Source organism: Myotis lucifugus, unplaced genomic scaffold (genome assembly GCF_000147115.1).
Source record: "Myotis lucifugus unplaced genomic scaffold, Myoluc2.0 scaffold_0, whole genome shotgun sequence".
Lineage (NCBI taxonomy): Eukaryota > Metazoa > Chordata > Mammalia > Chiroptera > Vespertilionidae > Myotis > Myotis lucifugus.
The window spans coordinates 61233794-61258252 of record NW_005871048.1 but is presented as its reverse complement, the minus strand read 5'-3'; the positions used below and the strand labels follow the sequence as shown (position 1 = coordinate 61258252).

The 24459-nt window shown below is 41.3% G+C and overlaps 1 protein-coding gene across 6 annotated transcripts in view; it reads right to left on the bottom strand.

The window, feature by feature from the left end:
- Window positions 1-24459, bottom strand: part of MYO10 (myosin X) — a 197712-nt gene that overhangs the window by 74627 nt on the left and 98626 nt on the right. For 4 of the 6 annotated variants that reach the window (XM_006081493.3, XM_023752196.1, XM_023752212.1 and 1 more), the window contains exons 5-17: window positions 16658-16792; window positions 14998-15122; window positions 14481-14494; window positions 14276-14360; window positions 13359-13462; window positions 4885-5014; window positions 3412-3530; window positions 2371-2517; window positions 2105-2205; window positions 1940-2006; window positions 1077-1169; window positions 490-558; window positions 209-291 (exon numbers count right to left, since the gene is read on the bottom strand). In XM_006081493.3, coding sequence (XP_006081555.1) covers window positions 209-291; window positions 490-558; window positions 1077-1169; window positions 1940-2006; window positions 2105-2205; window positions 2371-2517; window positions 3412-3530; window positions 4885-5014; window positions 13359-13462; window positions 14276-14360; window positions 14481-14494; window positions 14998-15122; window positions 16658-16792 — 1272 coding nt within the window. Of the gene's footprint in view, window positions 1-208; window positions 292-489; window positions 559-1076; window positions 1170-1939; window positions 2007-2104; window positions 2206-2370; window positions 2518-3411; window positions 3531-4884; window positions 5015-13358; window positions 13463-14275; window positions 14361-14480; window positions 14495-14997; window positions 15123-16657; window positions 16793-24459 lie in introns of those variants that run through there. The other 2 variants (XM_023752202.1, XM_023752221.1) reach the window with 2 other exon arrangements.

Below are 24459 nucleotides of genomic sequence, written 5' to 3'. Positions count from 1 at the left end.
GATTTGCTGTTCTTACAGCACCTGATTAAATCGTAGTCACTGCTATTCATATATCTGTTGGTCATTTTATTGATGAACTATTGCCCAGGGAAGAAGAGAACAGATTAAGTTGCTTCCATATTCATTGTTTTGATATTTGTGAATTAAAAGCATTTTCATAAATATTACTTTGCTCACTAATGATGTCTTAGGGAAGAGACTGACATACCGGCTTTCCCTTAGCAAGTTGAGAAGATCATCTCTAAAGGTATCTCTGTTCTTCTCCAAGATGCCCCGGACATCATACTGCACCTGGTTTTAAAAAAATAAACGCAAGAAGGTAGAATTGATCGAAAGAGTAATCTCAGGTGATAAGCATGAGACTCCCTTTAAAGATAGATAGGCCCATGAAAAAAAGTCATATGAATATATTTATGATTGGCTTCTGAAAGTATTATTTCTCTAAAATACCAACTGGGCAAATGTCAAGGATCTTAATTAAGAAGTTACCTCTCCAGCGTAGTGTTTCACTCCAAAATTGTTGACTGCGACTCTGGGCTTCACGTAAAAGTGGTTATTCTAATAAAAAAAAAAATACAAATGCCTACTTTTACTTACTGGTTTCCACTGAGTTCCAGAGGAAACTAACTACAACAGTAAAAGCAATTTCAAAACCAGTCATATAGCCACACAGCCGTGATACACTTAATGAAAACCATGTCCTTCTTGTCTATGTCATTACAACAGGTTGAAAATACAAAATTCTATACTCATATACATGGGCATAATCTGACAAACAGCCCCAAATCTACCCCCTTGGCTGATTTTGATTTAGTTCTAACAATCGAAGAGGACCGCCATTGGTTTAAGAGGAAAAAAAGAAATTAAATGTGGAGGCACAGGGGGGCCAAATTTACCCCTTTGGCTTATTTTAACTTAGTTCTAGAAATCAAAGAAGCGCTCCATTGGTTATGTGAAAAAACAAAATTAAATGTGGAGGCCCAGGGGGGCCAACAGCATTGAAATATCTCGAATGTCATTTTAATCCACAGATCTGCTACCCAGACATAACTAAGAATTGGCAGGTCTTGTCATACCGCATGTTGATTGTGTAATTTCTCCAATAAGGTGCTGTCCGTGGCTTGAGGAAAATGGCTTTCTTCATTGATAAGGGCCAGGAGACCAAGTTTCTAGAAGAGGGAAAGAAGGTTAAATGAATTAAAAGTGAACATAACATGCTTCAAAATATTTTAGAGCTCCTTTCCTCTCTACTCTCTATCAAATAAGTGGTTAAAAGAAAAGGCACAGCACAGAGGTGTGGCTCAGTGGTTGAATGCTGACCTATGAACCAGGAGGTCACGGTTCCATTCCTGGTCAGGGCACATGCCTGGGTAGTGGGCTTGATTCCTCATGGGGGCATGCAGGAGATAGCTGATCAGTGATTCTCACTCATCATTGACGTTTCTAACTCTCCCTCCCTCTCCCTTCCTCTTTGCAATCAATAAAAATATATTTTAAAAAAGAAAGTAAAAGGCACAGTAACTCTTTAATTGAAAGAATTCAAAATAGTACTTTAAAGAAATCCAATAAATTTAAATTCCACATAAACATTTAAAAAAAATTTGAACCCACCACCATTTTGTGGACAAAACTTTTACAACTGGCTGGTCTCTTACTGGTACTGGCAAGGCCTTGATGCTGACTTAAAATCTACGTGAGTGAAGCGGCTCTGCCCGCTGCTGATCCTAAAAATACTGAGTCAAGGAGACAATAGCCTTGAAGCAGCCAAGTGTTTAAATTCAACCCTGCACATTTACATTTACATTTCCAAATGGCCCATTGTGTTCTAAACATTCACATCTTTGATGTGCGTGTTCACACAAGCCATTTCGTTCCCATAAAGATGAATCAGCCAGCTGGACACCCTTGGGACTGAAACGACTCTTCAACAATACATTACCTTCTCGATCAAGTCCAGGCATTCGCCATTGTCTATCCAGTCAATATCTTCCCACACTAATCCTTCTCTGTAAAAAGATGAAAAAAAGCTGAGTTATAGCAACCTGTACCTTTCTAATTTAGTGACTAATAAAAAAAATTGAAATAGGATTCCATGAGTGCTTACCTGCTATATTCTAGTTGTTCTAAAGAAAAAATGTGCTTGTTGAAATATTCCTGAAGTTTCTCATTTGCATAGTTTATATTGAACTGTTCGAAGTGATTAACCTAAGGGAAGAAACCATTCAAAAAGTATCTTTAATGCTCTCACTATTATATAAAAAGATGAAAAAAAATCTCCAGAAAAAAATCAGTGTTTGTTACGAAAGTTTCGAAGATCAGCCAATAAGTGGATAGAAAAGAATGCATGTGTCCCACCCGTGGGAAGCATACCTCAAAGTTTTCAAATCCGAAGATGTCAAGAATGCCAATGGATTTAAAGTCGTCTTTGCCTTTGATCCTGCTGTTGATCTTCTTGATCACCCACTCGAAGCAGCGCGCGTAAAGTGCCATGGCCAGGGAGTCTCTGCTGTCTACTGCCTGCGGGGAGGAGACGTGGTCACCGTGGCCCTGACCAGGGACAGCCAGGCAGGCAGGCCCGCCCCACCCACGCGGGAGCTCTTGGGAGACACATGTGGCAGGGGTGGCACCGGGGACTCAATGGCAAGTAAATCAATGCCACCTCGGAAAACACAGACTTGAAAGAAAGGATAAACTGGAGCTGCTTGTCACTTACAGTAGGACTCACCAAGGATGCCTTTAAATACCAGGCTCCAAAGACAACTCTGTTTGCTGAGTTTAGGTAAGAAACTGAGCTGATATATACAGTTACAAATTTTATCGAAAACAATAATGAAGACAGTGTTTTCATTTTTATCTTCTCCTATTGTACTTTGTACACATAAAAGTTTCCTTTATGGGATATGGTTAGTATTTTTGACTTACCTAATCAAGACACAGGTATTACACAGACTAGAGCATATAACTGGCTCCAGGCTGTTACAGAGGCACAAATAAGTAATACAACATACTATTGCACTGTTTTCATGTATAATAATGTATTATAGTTCACGTTTATTTAGTTCTTATTCTGTGCCAATCAATAAGTACTTAGAATATATATATTTTCTTACAAGAATCCTCTGAACTAGATCTTCTAGAGGAAACTGAGGCACAGTGAACAAATTTCCTAAGAGCAGACAGTAAAAGGTGGGAGAGTCAGAACTCACACGGAGGCCTCTGCACCAGACCCAACCCTCTTAAAGAGGCAGCTACCCCGTCTCTTAGGAACAATTCAGTAACTTTATCTACTCCCTTCCGGGTGGATATCTTTATTTTGACTGTGAACCATAGTTACTTATTTGAATCGAAGACATGAATCTGAAACCCGAGGAGCGTCCTTCAAATCCAGCCTGGATAGCAAAGGGCATGTACCTGCTGAACGCTGAGCGGCGTGAGGATCTCCTCCCCCCTGAGGAACATCGATCTCTGGGTCAGAGCGTCCGTGAGCTGCGTTGGGTCCAGCCCAAGTAACTCTGCAGACCTGCCCAAGGCTGGGAATGAAGAACAAAGTGAACGCGGACTCCTAGCCCCCAAGAGGACCAGGCCGAAGGGACCCCCAGGGGTACAGAGCTAACCGCTCACAGCAACACAGGAAAGCAGAAAGCTTCCCTGAATCCCTCAGGCAGAATTGATGGGACACACATTCTATTGTAAGTTTGTCGCTCCTTTATCGAGTCCTAGGTTATTAGCAAAGAACCTGGAGCTTGGACCAAGTGCAGTCCAGAGACCCCAAGATTAGGGGGGTTCCCAAGACACTGTGAGAGGTTTGTGAAGTCATAACTATTGTCAATGATGATACTAAGATGTTATTTGCTTTTTTATTCTTATTCCCTCACCAGTAAAGATGATTTTTCCAGGGATTACATGAACTGAGGTATCTCGAACAAAATAAATGCAACAGCAGATATGAGAACCCAACTGGCCTCTATTACATTAGATATTAAAGAAACTTGCAAAAATATAGGACAATGTGACTCTTCTTACTGATTTGTTTCTCTTGGAAAAGAGTCTTACATACAAATATTGTATTTTAATATGCAAAGGGTTTATTATGGTCATTTTGCAATGCCTGTTTTAATTCCTAATACTGTAAACACCAATAGATAAGACTCACATTTTTAAAAGAAGCTCTTTGGGGTTCTCCATCATGTTAAGATGATTGCGAGGTGCTGGGACCAAACGTTTGAGAACTACTGGCCTGCAACACTGGGCTCCTTACAGCCATTGGTACTTGACCTCATTAAGTTCCCAGCCTCCATGCCCTCATATAGTGCTTCCATCAGAACAGTTTAAAAATAAATACACAAACCGCTCGAGGAAGAGGACAACTGACATAGCCATGTGTGCATGAACTCACTCCATCTCGACAGCACATCTCTGAGGCACTTTACCAACAAGAAGTTGCTGGCGTTGAGGGGATAAATAACCCAGGAAATAGCCTGAGGCCGTGCCAGGCTGCGGACCGAGCCTCTGCCTTGAAAACTAAGGGCCTCACCATTACACTGCACCACCACTCGATAACTGGAGAACTATGTCCACACTCCGCCCGACTCAGGACATTTTTCCTACAGCTCATTCTCCTTACGCGTGTTTCCTCTGATTTGGCCCAGGTTCCTTCTTTCTTAGTAAGAACAAGAACACAACCATTCTGGAACCAAGTCTCATAGGTTTTGACCCTTTATCTGCTGACAATTCACATGAGGAACAGAGTTCTGTAGCTCTTTATTTCAAGGTCAGCAAGCTCTTTCTGTAAAAGGCCAGACAGTAACTATTTCAGGTCTAAGTTTCCTACTAGGAAAAAGCCAAGGATGGAAAGAGGGGCAGGGGCGGGAGGGGCGGCCTTACCCGTTTTGAAGGAAACCTGCGCCCCACCAGCAGTGATAAATTCTATGTTCCCAAGATGCAGTATGCCAGCAAGCAGCCTCAAAACCTCCCGGACTTCCTCCTTGCTAAACTGCATTACGTCCATTGCCGTCTGGAAGAAAAGTGACGTGTTTCATTGTTTATGTTGTGTGTTTTTTCATACTAAAATTTTTTTTAAATGCTCATTGCTCAACAAAATTATCAGGTATTGTTCTAAAAGGCAAGAAAATAGGAAATAGATGCATGACCAGTTTTAAAGATAAAGACTTTACACAGATACACATTAAAGAACACAAGGTTAAGAACTGTAGAATGTTGAGGAAGAACCCAATCGATGACTTAAAAAGAAGTATCCGCCTAATGTACAAGCCTCCTAGTTATGCCACAAAAAATTACATTTTTTCCTACAGATATCAAAGCATAATGGAATGTTTATTTTCTTACACTTGAAAGTAGGGGGGCAGGTTGGGGGAGCTAAGCCTTCCTTAGAGTCCTGCAGGGTCAACTCTGGGGCTTGTCCTCATGGTTACTCACAGCAGGAACCCAGGGAGGTGGAATAAAATCGGGCAGGGACTCCACAACGGGAGAGTCTTTGTATCCTTTTACAACAGATACTGGTGGACCTAGGAATGGATCTGGGTCTACCTGCCCTGGACATTCTTTGACGTCTCTACTTCTCATTTCTCCAAAGGGTTCTTAAGGTCTTATCTTGGCCTCTGGGTAGTAAATGGAACCTAACATAATGCTGTTTGGGGGGAAAATAACAATAAACAGGCATCTACCTACAGGAGCTTTGAAACCAGCAAGTATCCAAATAACTTTAGCCAGGAGTCTTCTCGATCACATTTTTTGCTCATTTTCTATTGGGATTTAGGAGCCATATTCATGTCAGGAATACTGCACTCACACCCACATCCTCAACTGAGGACAGAATTGGCGACAAGACTCCTGAAATGACCTACAAAGAGGACGTGGGCTCAGCCGGTGTGGCCCAGTGGTTGAGTGTTGACCCACAAACAGGAGGTCATGGTTCGATTCCCAGTCAGGGCACATGCCTGGGTTTCAGACTCAATCCCCAGTGGGGATGCGGACGTGCAGGAGGCAGCCAATCAATGATTCGCTCCCATCATTGATGTTTCTATCCCTCTCTCCCTCTCTCTGAAATCAATAAAAACGTATTAAAAAAAAAAGAGGACTTGGATCCGAAATCATTGCACTGACCACAGGAGACGTGGGAGAAGGAAAACATGCACCACTTTGAAGCAATAGAAATTGCAAAAGGAAACAACTGGAGATTTTAAAAACTGAGACACAGGATTTCTTTACAAGGAAAAAACAATGAAGTTGAAACAAAGGGCAAAAACAATAGACAGGGAAACAAAATTAAAAGAAAAAAATGCAAGGGAAGGAGCAAGAGCTATATTGGGAGATACACACACAACAAAAATAAAATAGGCCCTTCTTACACAGGAAGTGCAAATCCACAGACAAATTATTCTCTGTCATAGAAACGAAGCACGAAGCACGCACAAATTAAAGAAAATCGGGGATCACTTCTATTAAATTAGCAAAACATTTCTGAAGAATTGACCTAAAAGTGGTGAAACTGGGATGTGTAGGCACTGGCCACTGGTACTATAAGTGAGTATAACTTTTCGGAAAACAAGATTGTGGCAGGACTGTGTTGGGCCACATGTGTATACACTCTTACAATGTTTAGAGAGGTTAAGGAATTTTCTCAGGGTTGCATAAACAAGATTCAAAGTCCAGGAATTTGTTATTGATCCAACTTTATTACTTTCCAAGGACATTAAAAAAAAAAAGAAATCTCCTGTGTAATCTCCCATAACTTCAATGATGAAAATTTGTTCCAAGGAAAATGTTGACAATAATAAAGTTTTGCAAAATGTCACTACAGTGTTATCTTAACACTTTCAGAGAATTCTAACTAACCCATAATTAGGCAAAACAAATAGAGTAAATAACATTGTTAGAATAGTGTATCGTTTTTAAAGGAAATTCTCAACCTCATATAGGAACATGATTATATTTTGCTTTATTCAAAGAGTAAAAACTACATTTTTTTTATCCATAACTAATAAAATGAGGACGGGAAGAAAACTTACAAAAAATGAAAAATATGTTAGTGTTGGTAGGCTCATAAACACTGTGTTGTATCATGTCCTTTAATGTTGTTGACATCTTTCTGAACAACAAATGAGACTATTATGCAAATCGCTCTCTACCCAATGGGATACTACTCACCATGCAGAGGAATGAGTGGTGTTATATGGGATGTGGATGAGCAAAAGAAGGTAGACACAGGAGAATACATTCTGTGTGATTTCATTTACACGAAACTCTAGAAAAGACAAATCTATGCCATGTATGGTGACCGAAAGATCAGTGCTTTCCCAGGCTGGGGTGGGGTAGCTGGGATTGTCTGGGTAGGGGAACAAAGAACTTCTGGGGTACAGAACTGTCCTTTCTGTTGATTGTGTTTGTAGGTACATGGGTGTGTAAATTAAAAATTCATCGAAATGCATACTTTACATGGGAGCGTTTTATTTTATGTACATTATAGTTCAGTAAAGTTTATTACAAAAAATGAAAAGAACATGAATTATTTAATCAAGGGTGAGAAGACTCATTTCAGGGTACAAACAAAACTTAATGCAAAAACAACTACTAGTCAAGTGTTATCAATAAAAAGGCCTGTGGAAAAATAATTATTCAAATTTACTTATTCTAAATGCAAAGAAATAGGGCTAAGAAATACAGAACAATTTATTATGTTCAGGACTTTAAAACAGTGGTCAGGATCAAATCAGACATCAGCAAAATAATAAAAAAAATCACCTATGCTGTGCAAAAGTTAATATTTTCCTTTTCTATGATGAAAGTTTTCCTTATATTACCAGACATAGTCAATACTCATTTATAAAAATGTTCTAACCTCATCTTAGAATGACCACAGAAATGAAAATATTCAAGGCTTTAAGTCACCTACCTGGACTTTAAACATAGCTAAAAGAAACAAGATTTTTGAAAATTTGTTTACAGTAGTAGAAAATTTCAAATGGTCAAATGAAAAATATCAAAAGATGCCCTATGAAAAAATTGGTTAAGTTCTGAGAATACATACAAAGATTATAAATGGAGGGAGATACGAAAACAGATGGATAAAGCGTGCTTACTTCATTAATAAACTTGTGACTTCTTCACTTTCAAGTCCAACTCTGAGTGAATTAATTAGTGAGGAGTGTGGTGATAAGTGGTAATTGCATTAATAACACCATGGGGTAATTTAATGGTTGCAACCAATTATCGCCCGCGTGGGTGTGGGTGCCAAAATTGCTAGCCAGAGCTCCATCCATTGTCTCTTACTGTCCTACTTACGATATTTTTAGTAGCAATCTCCACCCCTAGGCAAGAGTAGCACTTTAAGGTTTATTATAATTATCTTATTTTCTCAACAATAGGGCTCAAGACTTAAAAAAAATAAAAACCCTGGGAAATTCTCAGTATAGTTCAGAAGCACTAAACAGCAATTTAGTTATGAAACTGCCACAAAGTTAGACAACATATTTTCAATAAAGTCTGTACTAAGCCCATAAAAATTAAATGTTTGTGAGTGTGTGAGAGATGTTGGGGGCGATACAGTCCCAACCATGAAGGACTGAAGGCAGCAAGGGTGTCACACTAGAAACAAATAGAGAAGAGCAGCGAATTGAGGATAAGTCACTGCCAATAGGTACATCTGATCTGCTCAGGGTCTCAGAAGTCAGCTGTGAGTGGGAAGGCTCCATTCAAGAAGGCAAAGGGATCACAGATGAACCCTGAATAAATGGTACAATGGAAATGGTGGGAGAGAAGGCTATTCTGGGCATAGTCAATTATTATAAGTAATATAATCACTTATTCTGTAATGTTATGTTACAGCAAGGCCATAATATGTTATTTAGTAATATAAAATTTGCTTATATTCCCAAGTTTTCCAATACTGAAAGAGACTGTTTCCAAGCTTGGTAAAATCGAGGTATCAAGTCAGCCCTTTACATTTTCTTAAACTCTGACTCATGAGGCATGAATCTGTGCATACATATACATGGGCTCACACCATTAAACACCCATGGATATACCCAGTGAGCCCATATGGTGAGGAAATCCCAGAGTGGCTCATGACTAGGCTCACTGGAAAACATTCAATACTGTGGAGGAAGAAAACACTGAGATTATAGCTTAAAGACTCATCTTACCTCACACACATTTCATCAGCCACTATCCTGTTGGGTCAATGCAGGTGACAGAATAATGAGTTGTTACTATTGACTTAAAATAGCTTTCCATCCTAACTGATCAGTTAACAGGCAACTTGGAAGGCTGCATAAGAAATGGTCACGAAGTTTAACAGGTCCTGTCCCTGCCCCAGCAAACCTAGGTCCCCCTATAATTGCTCAGGATACCTCACAGGTACTTACTTATTTATATTAATGTCACAGGTACTTATTTATATTGATGGCGTCACCGTTGATGCCAATGATGACTTTTAAAAATACATAAATTCTCAATGAATTAAGCAAATTTCGTAAGTATATTGCCAAAGCATATTGACATTAAAGTTGATAAAAAGGATGTTTTTTTTAGAAGCTAAAAAAATGGAACACCAGCCCTGGCCAGACAGCTCAGTGGGTTAGAGCGTCATCCCAATACGCCAAGGTTTCCAGTTCAACCCCAGGTCAGGGCACATACAAGAATGAACCAATAAATGTATAAATAAGCAGAACGACAAATCGATGATCCTCTCTGTCTCTCTCCCCTCACCTACCCTGTTCCTCTCTCTCAAAAAAAAAAATCAATAAAAAATAAAAAGAACACCAGTGACATGTTCATACATATTCAGAGAAATAATTTCTCTCCATTAGCACTTTAACAACTCTGCTAGCAAATGTCCATGAGCCCCAGCAGAATGTAGTCCCTTTCCTTCCTACAATCCCCAAACCTCTGGGAAAAGGAGCTTTACGGAATTCGAGTATGAAGATACAAATGTAAGTGGGATTTGCGGTTGGAAGGAAATATTGAGATGAATTACATAAAAACAACAACAGTATAATCTGTTCCAGTCATCTTCAGCAGAGTGCAGGGATCATGTGGTTGGCTTGCTCTGTCTCCCCAGCGCCTGGCACTCAGCAGGTACTCAAATATGCTGAACATATAAAGTCACCTCCAGACAGGAGAGTCTGGAGTCTTCTTATCCATTTCTGTGTCACTCCTGGTAACAGAGTGCTGCCCAAGGCAGAAAGATGGGCTGGCTGGTACTGGTAATGATACTTATGATTATATTCCTATATTACAGAAATATGACTTTTAGGAATATTATCATAATAATCATTACAAAGTTGGGATATTTGTTGTAAAAATGTAACACAGAGACTGGTAAAGAATAAATACAATCCTGGAATTCTGCCTCATGGGTGACATTTTGGTATATTTTGTTCCAATATTTTTCTGCATATATAATTATATATATATACATTATATTCAAGGTATGGCAAATGTAGGTTTACAGATGTTTGTATGGAAAATAATACAATAATTAATAAATAATAATCAAAGAATAAACTGTTTCACATACTCACAATTGTAAACTGACTTTTGCCCTACCCTGTGTATATAATGCTTATTATTTAAATAAAAAGATTATAGTGCTGCATACCACCTTCCTCACTTATGTAATAAGCAAGTTTTCCCATATTATTAAATACTAGAAGCCCAGCACGCAAAATCACATGGCCCCGCCCACCCGCGCCAGTCTTTGGTCATTATGGCGTTAGGGCCACAGGCCTTTTATAATATAGACTAGAGGCCTGATGCATGAAATCTGTGCAAGAGTAGGCCTTCCTTTCCACGGCTGTTGGCACTGGCTTCCCTCTGTCACCTGGAACCCGGGCTTCCCTCGCAGCCCCAGCTTCGTCCAGTAGGTCGTGCGGAAGGCTGTCCCATCTAATTAGCATATTACGCTTTTATTATTATAGATACTTGAGCATGTGTTTTGCTTGTTGCCATGGGTCATATTTTATGGGTTTAACAAATTATTAAAGCCATTCTTCAATTCATGATTTTTTGAGTTTAGGGAGAAAGAAATCTTATTTTTTATAGAAAAGAATTTTTTCCTCCTTTCTGAAAAGTTGCTCATTTATGTTTCTTTTCCGACAACATTGCTTAGAACTTCCAGAAGGAGGAAACCACATGTTCCTGATTTCAATAATCACCAGCTACGTTGTCTTTGACATTTCTGACGGATCCACACTAAAAGGTAATTGCAAAGTAAGTATTAAGGATCTGTCAATAGAATACTTTTAAGTTTGTTGTGTACATTTACAAAGCCAAATTTATGTATACACTTTTCTTCCTTTCTAGGAGACAAAGCCTTTCATCATAAGACCACATTTCAAATGTCAAAACCTATCATTACAATTTAAAAATAAAAGCTAGCAATCACTGAAACTAGGACCCGCTCCAAAAATTAACTTGCAGCTAACAAGAACAAGCAGTTCTGAATCAGAAAACGGTGCCCCAAGAGGAAAGCCATCAGAGCACCTTCTCCAGGCACTCAGGACGAGGGCAGGCCTCACTGCCAGTGCCCCCTAGTGGCCAGTCAGCTAGTCAGTCTCACCTGCAGTGAAACTACCACTCCGATAATTAGGAGTCTATCGGTTACCAGTAGCAAGGTCCTATCACGAAGCACTGTTGGGCAGCTTCAAGAAAGAAGCAAGGTATTTTGTTGGGAATTTTGATGTCTATGTTCATCAGGGATATTGGCCTGTAATTCTCTTTCTTTGTGGTGTCTTTGTCTGGTTCTGGTATGAGTCATGTTGGCTTTGAGGAATGAGTTTGAAAGTGTTCCTTCCCCTTCCATTTATTTTTTTTGGAATAGTTTGAGGATAGATACTAATTCTATTTGGTAGAATTCACCTGTGAAGCCATCTGGTCCTGGGCTTTTGTTTGTTGGGAGGTTTTTTGATGACTGCTTCAACTTCACTGCTACTAATTGGTTTGTTCAGAATCTGTTTCTTCTTGGTTTCATCTGGAAGGTTGTGTATTTCTAAAAAGTATCCATTACTTCTAGGTTGTGGCTGTTGGTATATCATTGTTCACAGTATTCTTGAACGATCCTTTGTATTTCTGTGGTGCCCATTGTAATCTCTCCTCTTTCATTTTCCGACTTTATTTATTTGTATTCTCTTTTTTGCTTGATGAGTCTTGCTAGAGGCTTGTCAATTTTATTTGTCCTCTCAAAGAATCAACTCCTAGTTTCATTAATCTTTTCTATTGTTTTTATTTATTACTGCTTTGATCTTTATTATTTACTTCCTTCTGCTTACTTTTGGTTTATTTCCAAAAGCCAAGATGTGGGAGCTATGTAGGTGTCCAGTAATAGGGGAATAAATAAAGAAAAAGTGGTGTGTGTATACGTGTACACACACACACACACACACACACACACACACACACAAACACACACACACACGCACGCACTGGAATATTACACAGCAATAAGAATGAAATCTTGCCATTTGTGACAACATGGATGGATGCAGTGGTTCTCAACCTTCCTAATGCTGTGACCCTTTAATACAGTTCCTCATGTTGTGGTGACCCCCAACCATAAAATTATTTTCGTTGCTACTTCATAACTGTAATTTTGCTACTGCTATGAATCGTAATGTAAATATCTGATATGCAGGATGTATTTTCATTGTTCGCAACCCACAGGTTGAGAACCGCTGAGAGGGTATTATGCTTTGTGAAATAAGCCAGAGAAAAACAAATATCATATGTTTTTTTCACTTATATGTGAAATCTAAAGAACAATATAAACAAACAAAATAAAAATAGACTCACAGAAACAGAGAGCAAAGGGATAATTACCAGAAGGAAGGGGGGTGGGGGGATGGGTGAAAGGAAGGGGAATATAGTCAACAATATTGTGGTAAGTTTACACAGTGACAGATGAATACTAGACATAGTGGGACGAACACGGTGTAAAGTATAAAAATATTGAATCATTATATTGTACACCTGAAATTAATATAACCAATATAGATTGCATATCAACTTTAAAAAAGAAAGCAAACATAAAATATAATCGAAAAAAATTCTGAGACGTCTTTTTGCAACTCATCAAAAATAAGAACGAGTTTTCTACTTTATTCTAATGCAAGATCTTTCAGCAAAGAGAGTAATGCAGTAAATGAATTGTGAATGGAGAAAATCTGAGTCATGAGAGACATTGAGGGAGCCAAAATAAAACTGGGAAAGAAAAAAATACTGTTCCCAGACAGTGGTGCAAATGTAATTATTTCTGTTTTTAATAAAAGTTTTATATGAAACAGAAAATAAAATTTGTTCTTTTTGTGTCACTCTTAATAAGGGAAAATAAGAAAGTAACTTACAATAACTTCCCTAAAGGATTCCTGGTCACTGATTGTCTTGTCTTCTACACATCCGGACTGATTCAAGTAGTGGTAGTTTTCTGGTACAGATAAATAAAATTCTTCTACGAAAAGGAGAAAACAACAACATCAATACTTGACTGTCCAGGATAAGACTGAATCTGAGTTTTTACTTTGTGATGTTAAAATTGAGTACATAAATAATTCTGTGCTTGTCCTAGACGGTTTAGCTCAGTGGATAGAGCGTCGGCCTGCAGACTGAAGGGTCCCGGGTTCGATTCTGGTCAAGGGCACATGCCCAGGTTGCAGGCTTAATCCCCAGTGGGGGGTGTGCAGGAGGCAGCTGATCAATGATTCTCTCTCATCATTGATGTTTCTATCTCTCTCTCCCTCTCCCTTCCTCTCTGAAATCAATAAAATATAATAAAAAATAATAATAATTCTGTGCTAGTAGTCCCCTATTAAGAGAAAGTCCTCTCTTAATCATCAGATAGGGAAAATAGAAAGAATCTAATGAAACTAAATGGTATGATAGAAAATTTTACTACAAAAAATTCAGTAAGGATCCTGTTTTGACTGCTTTTTCTTAAAAATCAAATATTCAGAAAAAATAATCAAATATTCAGAAATTAGCTTTCTTCGGGTGTAACTTCAATCTAAAACCAGTGGTAATACATTATATATAAATGTTTCCATAAATACTCCTTACATCAGAAAAGCACCAAGATTCCAAAAACAAACACAAAACCTAAGATTTCCCTATTGATGACTTTCTCTGTACATTATTTGGCTCTGAAAGGAACTCAACATTGTCTATACTCTCACACATTTCGAATCGATTGGTGGAATACTGACAAAGTTCAAACAGATGTCTTCTCGTGTCCTGATGGTTTTTAAAGGGAAAATGAGTGACTCACCTCTCTGCTCGCCCTCCAGCCCTGCCAGCAGTGCATAGAATATGTGGTAATTCCGCTCCCCAGGATTTTGCCTTACTACTCGGTTCTGTGGAAATAAATCAGATTTCTATTCAGAGATGTTTCCCCCTGCTTAATTAACACAAACCAATAATTTCCGAAAATTGTTATTGTGAAGGCAAACGTGAATTAAATCATGTCTACTTACTTTTTCTAATAAATCTTCATGTGAAAAGCAATGGCAAGTCAAGGAACAAAACCAGGATATGACCCGCTTAATTACTCTCTTATTTTCTGTTTTGTTACCCAAATAATTACAATTCCCCAGTCCGCTGCCATTGAGACTTCCAGTGCCAAAAGATAAGCCCTGAAAGCATAGACTATTTTACCTAAATCCAATTTCAAACATGACCCATGGCACCCTAGGATATACCAAACAATTGGGCAGAATTGATTTCAAACAACAGCTGATGTTTGATCAGAAATCCATTTTTTTTCAGATTATGGACATGATATCAGAGATTTCCAAAAGAAAAATGGTTCTTTATCCCCTAGAATAATTAATAGGTCAAACACAGTAATAATAGAGCAATAATTGGATAGAAAGAACCAGACAGACATGTTTCATTCATATTCTTCATCCATCCTTATGACAAGAACAGTTTCTACTTGTGGAGTCAAATACTGTAGACAAAAAAAAAAAAAAACTAAACGAAACAGGATACAATCTACAATCCTCCCGCCCTGAATATTTCCCTTCTGGCAGATGTTCAGCTGAACGAACTTCCCAAAGCGACTGGAGTTGTTGTTGTACACGGTCTTCGCGTTGCCGAAAGCTTCCATGATGGGGCTGAAAAGAAGTCACAACAGCAGCCGTGTTAATGAGGACAGATCTAAAAAACAGCAAGGACAGTCCCCACAGACGTCAAAATACACAACTGCAAGAAAAGTCTGAGATCAAAGGACCAACGGTGATTATGTTCCTTTACAGAAGAGCCAGGTCTCCAAAGCACTTGTTGAAATGGGTTTATCAAGAACATCCACCTGAGGGAGAGCTCTCAGGGCTGTTTGTGCGAGTCCAGGATGCTTCACTGAGTGAAGGAGGCCATGATGGCTCGTCCCTGCACAACTTAGCTTAGGCTTACTGGTATATACTCCAGCCAGGGTTTACACAGAAAAAGCTTCTCTTCTAATTCTAGGAACTGAAAAAAGTCCGTCCTGAAAATTCTACCCATTGGTTGTGTCTTGGGAGTAACTCATTTACTTCTTTGGGTCGTCTCTAAGTGGTCAGGGATCAGCAAACCTTTTCTGTAAAGATCCATGGGGGTCTTCATTACAACTACCCAGCTCTGGCGCGATAGCTTGAAAGCAGCCAAAAATGAACCATAAACAAATGAGTGCCTGGGTCCCAGTAAAATTTAATATATAAAAACAGGCTGCAGGTGGAAGATGGAAAACATTCTGGAGCTAGATGGTGGAAATGGCTGCACAACCAGGTAAATGTACCTAATGCTGTACTTGGGAAAGATTTCAGGTTAGAAGTTTTATGTTACATGTATTTTATGACAATTTAAAAAATAAGTTTGGATGAAAAAAAATAAATAAACTGACCAAAAACCAGCTGCAGGATCTGGACTAAGTTTGCAGACTCCTGGACTAATTTCTAAAATATCTTCTATATATATAAAAGGCTAATATGCAAAGTGTCCCCACAGGAGTTCGACTGGGAGACCGGGAGGTCTATCACTCACTATGACGTGTGCTGACCGGCTGGCAGCTGGCAGCCACTAGGGACCCTACCCATGCATGAATTTCATGCACTGGGCCTCTAGTAGGATCTATAAAGTCCCTATAGGTCCTAAAATATTGTAAGGCACAAGCCAGATTCTGGGCAACTGCATATTTTAAAGAAAATTCCAGGTGACTGCATATTTTAAAGAAAATTCCAAAGTCATGAGGCTCACTACCATTGGATGGGTCAGTGATTTTCTGCCACATGAAGCTACAAATAAGTGACTTGCTCCCATGGCACTTCCAGAGGGCGGAATGCAGAACAGAGCCTCACTTGCCTCCATACCAAGCTCCCTGTCCCTCAGTGGCTGGAGGCAGAAATTCCTGCTGATAACAAGGCCTTCAAAAAGCCGGTCAAGGACTCTGGTAGAAAGGGAGGCCTCCCCAACTCAACCCTGGCCCAAGGATGGAAGGCCAGGTTCTGTTGCTTGGGTTACTAGAAATTGCTATGTGCATGTCAAGACCTTTCCTTGAGGAAAGAGAAGTCAAGAAAGAGAAAACAGACCCACTAGTTTTAACTCTTCCTTATAAAAGTCATACCGTGAGGAAAGTGAATCCTATTTGCTGGAAACAAGAGAGATGACGAAGAAATACCTGCTTTCAAGAATGGCTTGTTCAACACAGGACGTCTTCTCCTTCAAAGAGAGTTCCAAAGACTGTTGACTGATGACCGATAAAAACTTGAGGATCAACTTTGTGCTTTCGGTTTTACCTGCCCCGCTTTCACCACTGAAAGACAAAACGTGAAAGTTTGTGCTTCTCAGTATAATTTCTTTTACAAAAACCACTTTGGCCAATGTCACTACAACCCATCCACTGAACACCTGGTGAAAGGTGGAAAGAGAGAGCTCAAAATGCCTGTTTCAAGAGCTGAGTTGAATGAAAGGAGAAGTCCTTTGTCCCACTGGCCTCAAATGGCATATGAGGTCAACAGAACTACCTTTGCTAAGATAAGGTAATTAGGTGGACAGTACCCTTCATGGGAGGGAAGGTCTACTAGCATATCCCAGACACCTCGACAGTGCCAGGCTGGTCGCAGGCACTGGGTAAGACATTGCTAAATGAGTAAGCACATTATCCGCATGTTTCTGGGGGCATTTTAAGCAGGGAAATGTGCATAGAAATGCAATCAGTCATAAGTATTATTGAGGGGATGAAGAATGAACCCTCAGGTACTCGACCACACTAAGTCATTCTATTCCCATAATTGTCCCAAGAGGGAGGCAGCAGCTAAGCTTAGTCAGAACTTAACACCAGATCCGTCTGAGTTCAAAGTCCTGGAGAGGCCCTGCTTTAATGCCAGTTAAGGAAAAGGGAACAAAGCAATGCAGAGGGGTGGGGGGTGGGGGTGGCTGGCAATGGGAGAACTGAGTAAGGTACAAGTTGTGCCTTAAAGGACTGGCAAACACCAGCCAGGCAAAGAGGAAAGGGGAAGGACTGGGTTTAGACAACAATGTGAAGAGCACAGAAATCAGATGAGCTTGGAAAGATCTACAAGGGAGTGCGGTTCTGGTTAGGTCAGCAGGACTGAGGAGAGGCGGTGGAGAGAGGGGGCCAAAGGGTCGAGTTTGACCATTCAGAGGCACTTGCGTGAGACGGAAGGCAAAGACAGCTCATCAGAGTCGCTCTGGAGTTAATGCTCCAGGAGAGAGGGTCCCTCAGGGATCCTGATCTGTTGCCATAACCCAGGTGTGTGGCGGTAGGTCCTGGACAAGTCCAACTGGCTGGATACAGAAAGGAAAGTATGGAGATGGAAGGGATTTGTAAGAAAAACTTAATTTTATGTAAGGCACTGTGCTTGGTGCAGTGGGAAGAGCAGAAGTAGTAAAAAGGCAGAGAACTTACAAAAAAGGTAAACCCAGGACATGAATAACTGTACAGCAACGTCACCAATATCACGAGGCGGCATGCTGATATTCGCTCGATGGGCGATATAACAGATGAGCTCCATGTAAGTTGTGAAGAAGTGCTCTCTGAGTGCCAAAACCCAGGAAGTTATCACAAGAGAGGAATGTTGCTGAACACTTGGTGAATGATTAAGCACGTGTAGTAAAGGAGAGGAAATGACTCAGAAATGACGCCTCTGTGCCCTGCTGGGTGCCATGGCCCGTGGGGAATCTCCACTGGTCCAGGCCGACTGCAGGCATTCCATTCCCTTTGCACGCTGACCAGGACAGCTGCCAGCATTTCAGCCGAAGAGGCTTAAAGTGCAGTGTGCTGAGGGCTCCTGGGGAGGGCTGCACGCACACCAAAGAGAACAGCAGAAAGGCCCTCCCACCCCCTGCTTGCTGCAGACAACAAGAACCTGGGAATCCACACCGACCTGGAGAAAGTGGAAGCCAGCGGGAGTGGCTGAATCCACAGCCCTGAAACTGCCCTGTCATGTCTAGTCTGAGATAATAAAAGCCATGCAAGCCAAGCCAACTGTGGTTGGGCTTTCTGTTATCAGCAACCAGAATCTCCCCAGCATGGGACTTAGCGTTCGCCTGCCTTCCCCATAGCTGGCACCTGCCCAGCCCTGTGGCTGGCAGACCCGAGGCATTCAGCAAGGATGCACCAAATGAACAACACAGAACCCAAGAGAACATTATAAGAAGAGATTTAAATAATTCTTGATAGTAAAACACACACTCACCTATCTAGTGGTTGTTGATCATTAAATTATGTTAAAACAAACAAAACTCAAAGGCGTGAGTTCTCTAGTTAAAACATGTGAGGCAGAAATAACGTTACATGTTCCCCAATTCCACTCTCCACGCTCTAGCACACAGAGGTAGACAACATTTGCACCTCCCTTGGTAAGGAAAGCAATCAGTAACAGGGACCGAGTTTGGCCAACCGAACAACAGAGCAAGAGGGACATGTGCTGCTCCCATGTCTGGTGGCTAACACCCCCTCGTGGTCCTCTGGACTCTACCTGCCACCCCTGCCACCCAGGTGCCCTCAGCGATAACACATCTCCAAGACAAAGTAACACGGAGTAAAGTTGAGTTTCTCAGCTTCCCACGTAGGAATGGGAGATGAGCAAGAAATACACGTGCTCATGTTACACCCCTGAGATTCGGGGGCTGTTTGTACAGCAATCAGCCTACCCTGACGAACACAGCACAGCACAAATTCAATCTCGGAGAAGATATCCTTCAAACTGGACAGCAAAGACTTGGCAGAGAAGACAACTCAGGATGCTCACTGCCGTTAACCAGTCACCAACATCGACCTACATCAATTTTCAGCCCCCTTTTTTCACATTGGACCACATTTTCTGCAAGTGTCTCCTTTAAGTACACCTGTTTGGATAGATTAAATGCAGAAGAAAAATAAAGCTGAGATTCACACCATGCTCTGCAGGCTCTCCACCTTGGCTGCACACCAGGTTCACCCAGTATGCGCCCAATCCTATAGGGGAGAACTCAGTCATCCCTATTTTAAAAAGCTTTCCAGATGATTCTACTATGAAGCCATTTTTGGGATCTACGATTCACATAATTCCGATAGGACTGCACTGGGAGATGAGAACTGGTGGCTACTGTCAACAGGACTGTGGATAGGACATAAACCAGGCAACAAATAAAAATAAACAACTGACAAGTCGTTAAAACCCAGACACATGCCGGATGGCTGCCGACACGAATGTCCAGTCGGCAGGACTCACTCTAAACCTCCTCTCCACCTCCCATCCCGCCTGGGACTTCACCATTCCCAATGAAGGCAATTTATTGAGGGTCAAACCAACACGATCTTTGAAAACATGGAAGAGCACCCCTGCATGCCTATTCACATGCCTTTTGTGCCCTACAGACTGGGCCACAGTCATGAGCCAAACGTCCACAGACACTATTTGTCTATGATCTCAAAGCAGAAACACAAATGATGATGGTTAATACTGTCAAACAGAAATCTTAGACGGGAGAAGTCATTTAGATGGAGAGTAAAGGTTCTGTAAAGACCTCCCTGGGAAAATGCAAAAATACGCTCTGGGATTAACTGGGTGAAAATGAAGAGAGGGAATGGAAAGGTGAGAGGAGGGGTCAGGATTTTAGCCAAAGGGAAAATATAACACCAAAAAAAAAAAAAAGCCAAATTAACAAGACTAATGGAACCCTCTGGTTCATTACATTTTGCTCACTTTGCACCCTGACTGCCCTATTGCTTCGATTTCAGCCTGGGGTGGCTTTTCTACCACGGGCAAGTTGTGACTCACTTATTCCACCCTTCCCTTATTCCAGCCACGTAAAACAGTAACTCCTGCAGCAATTATGATGTTATTTCACCTTCACTTGGAGCAAACATATCACTTACATCTCCAGTCCTACTCTCTTCTCCTTAGCCCAGGGCAATTTGAGTCCTAACCCTTGACGCCAACCGGACTGCAAACACAAACATGGGCTTCGGCGAAAACACGTTCACCCAGATGAATCCAAATGAGCTTATACTTTATAAAGATAAGAGTGAAAATGAAAAAACAAAACACAAAAAACAAAAAACGATAACCCAGAGTACTGACGTGGTCCTCACAGGCCGTATCAAATGTTTTGAGAATTTTATCACTGGCAGAATAAGAAGTCACAAGACCAGTGTTTTAAGCAGGAGAAGGTCATGATCAGGTTCAAGGTTTTAAAGAATCACTGTGTAGAGTGTGGAAAAGGGATGGAGGGAGCATGGGAGGAAGTGGGAAACAAGATGTGAGAACAGATGAGAAGTGAGAGGCTCAGGACTGCGGAGAGAGAAAGGAAGAAGGGCTGGGGGTCCCAGTCAGGAGGGTTGGTTGTAAGTGACAGGGAGCGTGGGAATGACTCCTGAGAGCCAGGAGCTTGCTAGCATAACCTGGGCATTGGTGACACAGGTGTGCACATCTGTCAGTACTCATCAAAGTGTGCATGTAAGAGCAGCACGCGCTGCTATATGTAATCTTACTTTCTAGATCCAAGAACGACTTCTTGATCTCAGGCGTGGGATCTCCAGAAAGAAAAGTCCTCTTGCTGAGGATGCAAAGCATGAGAGGAGAAACAGGCTTCTGGGAGAAAATGAGGCCAGATGTGGGACATGCCACCTGAGAGGCCTGTGAAACATCTGTGATGACACCTCAGGGGCACGTGGACGTATGTCTGGAGCTCAGAGGAGAAACTGGCGCGGGAGGTGTTTCAGGCTGCGGGTCATGAAGACCTGAGAGGAAAGGCAGGCGTTGGAAGAGGAGAAGGTGGAACATGACTGAGGGGAGGCCTGCCCACAGAGCAAGGAAGGAGCCCCATGGAGGAGATGGGGGAACATGTGGTGTAACGGCTGTGGAACCGAAGGTGCATGTATTTTTTTTAATGGAACACACTAGAAATTTTTGGATGATGATGCCAAACAGCCAAAGCATCAGGACAGGCAGACTTCAGAGATGGAGCGAAGTCTGCAGGGGAGCAGGGGAGGGATCCCGACCACACAGGAAGGAAAGGGCCTCTGCCACAAATGGGGCCCTTTAGCCACCCCACAGGCTGGTCTCCCTGACCAGTGCAGATGTGTCCGAAAACTGTGGCCCCCAAATCTACTCAGCTGCCCATTTTTGTAAATAAAGTTTTAGCTGTTCATTTGTGGACTGTCTATAAACACTTTCACACTCTAAGGGCAAAGGTGAGCAGTTGGAACAGCGAGTCTCACACACAAAGTCTAAAATATGTACACCCTGGCCCTTTGATGACATCCGAAAACATCTCCACCCTGTCAATCAAATCCCTCCACTTCACATGGTTTCCTCAAAGTGTACATCCACACACCACTCCCTTGCTTGTAGAAGACCAAGAAAAATTCTGCATTGCCTGCAGGATTCAGCCCAAAGATCTTAGCAAGCAGGACAAAATCCTTAAAAGTTCAACTCTGTACCAGGAATTATGATTCTGATCTGAAACAAACACTGGGAAACTCAAGTTCAAATTCTGTGTCTGTTGTTCATAGCTGGTCTCTTTAGCAAGTTATTCAAAATCTGAGCCTCAGCTTCCCCAAATGCCCGGGCTTTTCTGAGGATTACACACAAGCCTGTCTTCTCAATAAATACCAGTTCCCTCCCATTGTCTTTCCCCAGCTCCTTCATGCCCCTCAGCAAAACCCACAGCCTTATAGGCATATACCTTCCACTTCCCAAGTATCCTTGTTTGACCAAATATCTGTTTTTACAAACGCTTCTGTGCCCTTCCTCCCCTCTCTGCTGGCTGTATAACCTGGTCACATGTCACCTTCTCTGTGAAATGCTCTCTCAGCACCTTCACTGAGCAGCCATGTATTATTTCTATTACAGCAGTTGGCAGGCTGAATGGAAATTATTTACATCAGTTTCTTCCATCAGAGTAGAGGTTCCTGAAGGGCAGTGATGGGGTATTCTTCTTGTTAAATCCCCAAAGCCTAGCACAGGACCCTGAGGTATGACATGAGCACAAGACACAACCGGCACCTTATTCTGGTTGGTACCTTTCTGGTCCAGGGTGCAAGTTTTGCTCACTGTTCCAATTCAGTCACTTCTAAATATATTACGAGAAAGAGAAAAATACCACACACCCAATTACCATTCCAGAATCTAAACGACAGTGAAGAAGAAACTGCTTTGGTTTTGGAAAACCAAAATATGCAAAGGATGCAGAGGCCCACCAACAGTTGTTCCTTCTGTCCATCCTTTGATTGACAGCTGTTGAAGGCGGGCCCTCTGCCAGACGCTGTCCTGGGCAAAGGTGAATCAGCCACGGGACTTGACTACACTATGCCTCTTAAAAGGTCACATATACTGAAAAGACCATCATCAACTAAACTCTGCCTGCCCAACACAACGTATGAAAAACTGAAGTCAACGCAGACTGTAGTAGGTCAACCAAGATCAAATGCTGACCTGGTCTGTTAGATGAAAAAAGAATTCTCAAGTAAGTTCTAAACCTATGTATTTAGAACGATCATAGCGTGAGCATTCTTCATTTAAATGTGCAGAAAAAGTGAAAACTATGCTTAACCGAGAGAGGGAAAGGACCCTGAAAGTAAGACCAACAAAAGAGGCTTGAACTAGAAGCTGAGAGACATGGCACTGACACCAACCAGCTGGGGACCTTGGCCAAGTGATGAGGGCTCAGAAAGTGAGAGAAAAATTGATGTAGGAAGTTCTGTCTAGTTCTAAATAGGCTTATGTAGCAGCCACCAGGGGGCAGACTATGCCTGAGGAAATCTAAAATAGGGCTCCAGTATCCTGCGATTTTTATTTTTATACTCAATTTTCTCTTCATTCCAATAGCCCCAGCCCTCACTTAAAAAAAATGTTAGAGAGAGCTATTAAAAGCCAAAATACATTTTAATGAGAAATCTATTTTGAAAGATAAATACAGTTAGTTTTTTTTCACATCAGCATGACACAATGGGAGCTTTCTGTTAGGGATCCACTCCCCCCAATCCCTTCCTCCACTCCCCCCAATCCCTTCCCCCACTCCCTCCACCTGACTTTTAAAGACCACAGTCTTTGGCATTTTATTGCATGCATGCATGCATACACACACACACACACACACACACACACACACACACACAAATGCACAATGATCTCATTTGATTTTTCACTTTTTTCCTAAGCTGCTCTGTCTAGCAAGTGATATATTAGTCATGCTCTCGTTTTTGTTTTATTTGCCCACTTAAAGTATAAGCACAAGCCATTATCAATGGCAAATATTCAGGTACCTAAGTGTGGAAAACAATTCGATCTTCTTAAAATAGATTGTTCTCTTTCTTTCTGTTAATCTTATTAAATTAGATTCTGTAAGCTAAAATAGTGACCTCAAACCCAACTTCTGAACTTTAGTGAAGTCATCTGAAAGAACCCAGAAATAGTGCTTCTAGTCATAAAGCAGGCCACTTTATTGGGAATGTGACTCTTAAAAGCTCTGTTTTTATATGAAGCAAGTAGCTTTATTTTCATTTACTGCAAGTTATAACCCTTCATATTAGCTTAATTGAATAAATTGATATTCCCTCTATACGAGTGGATTCCACAGCCCAGCACATTAGCACCAGTAAGGTGATGGAGAAAAAGAATATCAACCCTTAAAGAAAGAAAGAGGCAGGGAGGATGAGAAAGGCACTGTTTTGTTGTTCATATTCATATCATGCCCATTTGTTACAAAAGCAAGGAGCCAAGAACTAGAGTTATGGGTAAAAACTGCCAGTGAGAAGAACACACCCTTGACAGTAGTTTTCCGTGTGTACAGATCCTACTGAACACCCACATCAAAGGGCTGTTGGCAGGTTTCGATGAGCTGGTGCCTGGAAAGCTCTTGGCACAGTGTCCAATACACTTAATCCTTCAGAAAAGGACAGCTGTCATTTTCTTAGCCATTTTCACTCAGGAACCACACAGGGTGGGGTGGAGCACTCGAAAAGATCCTTGG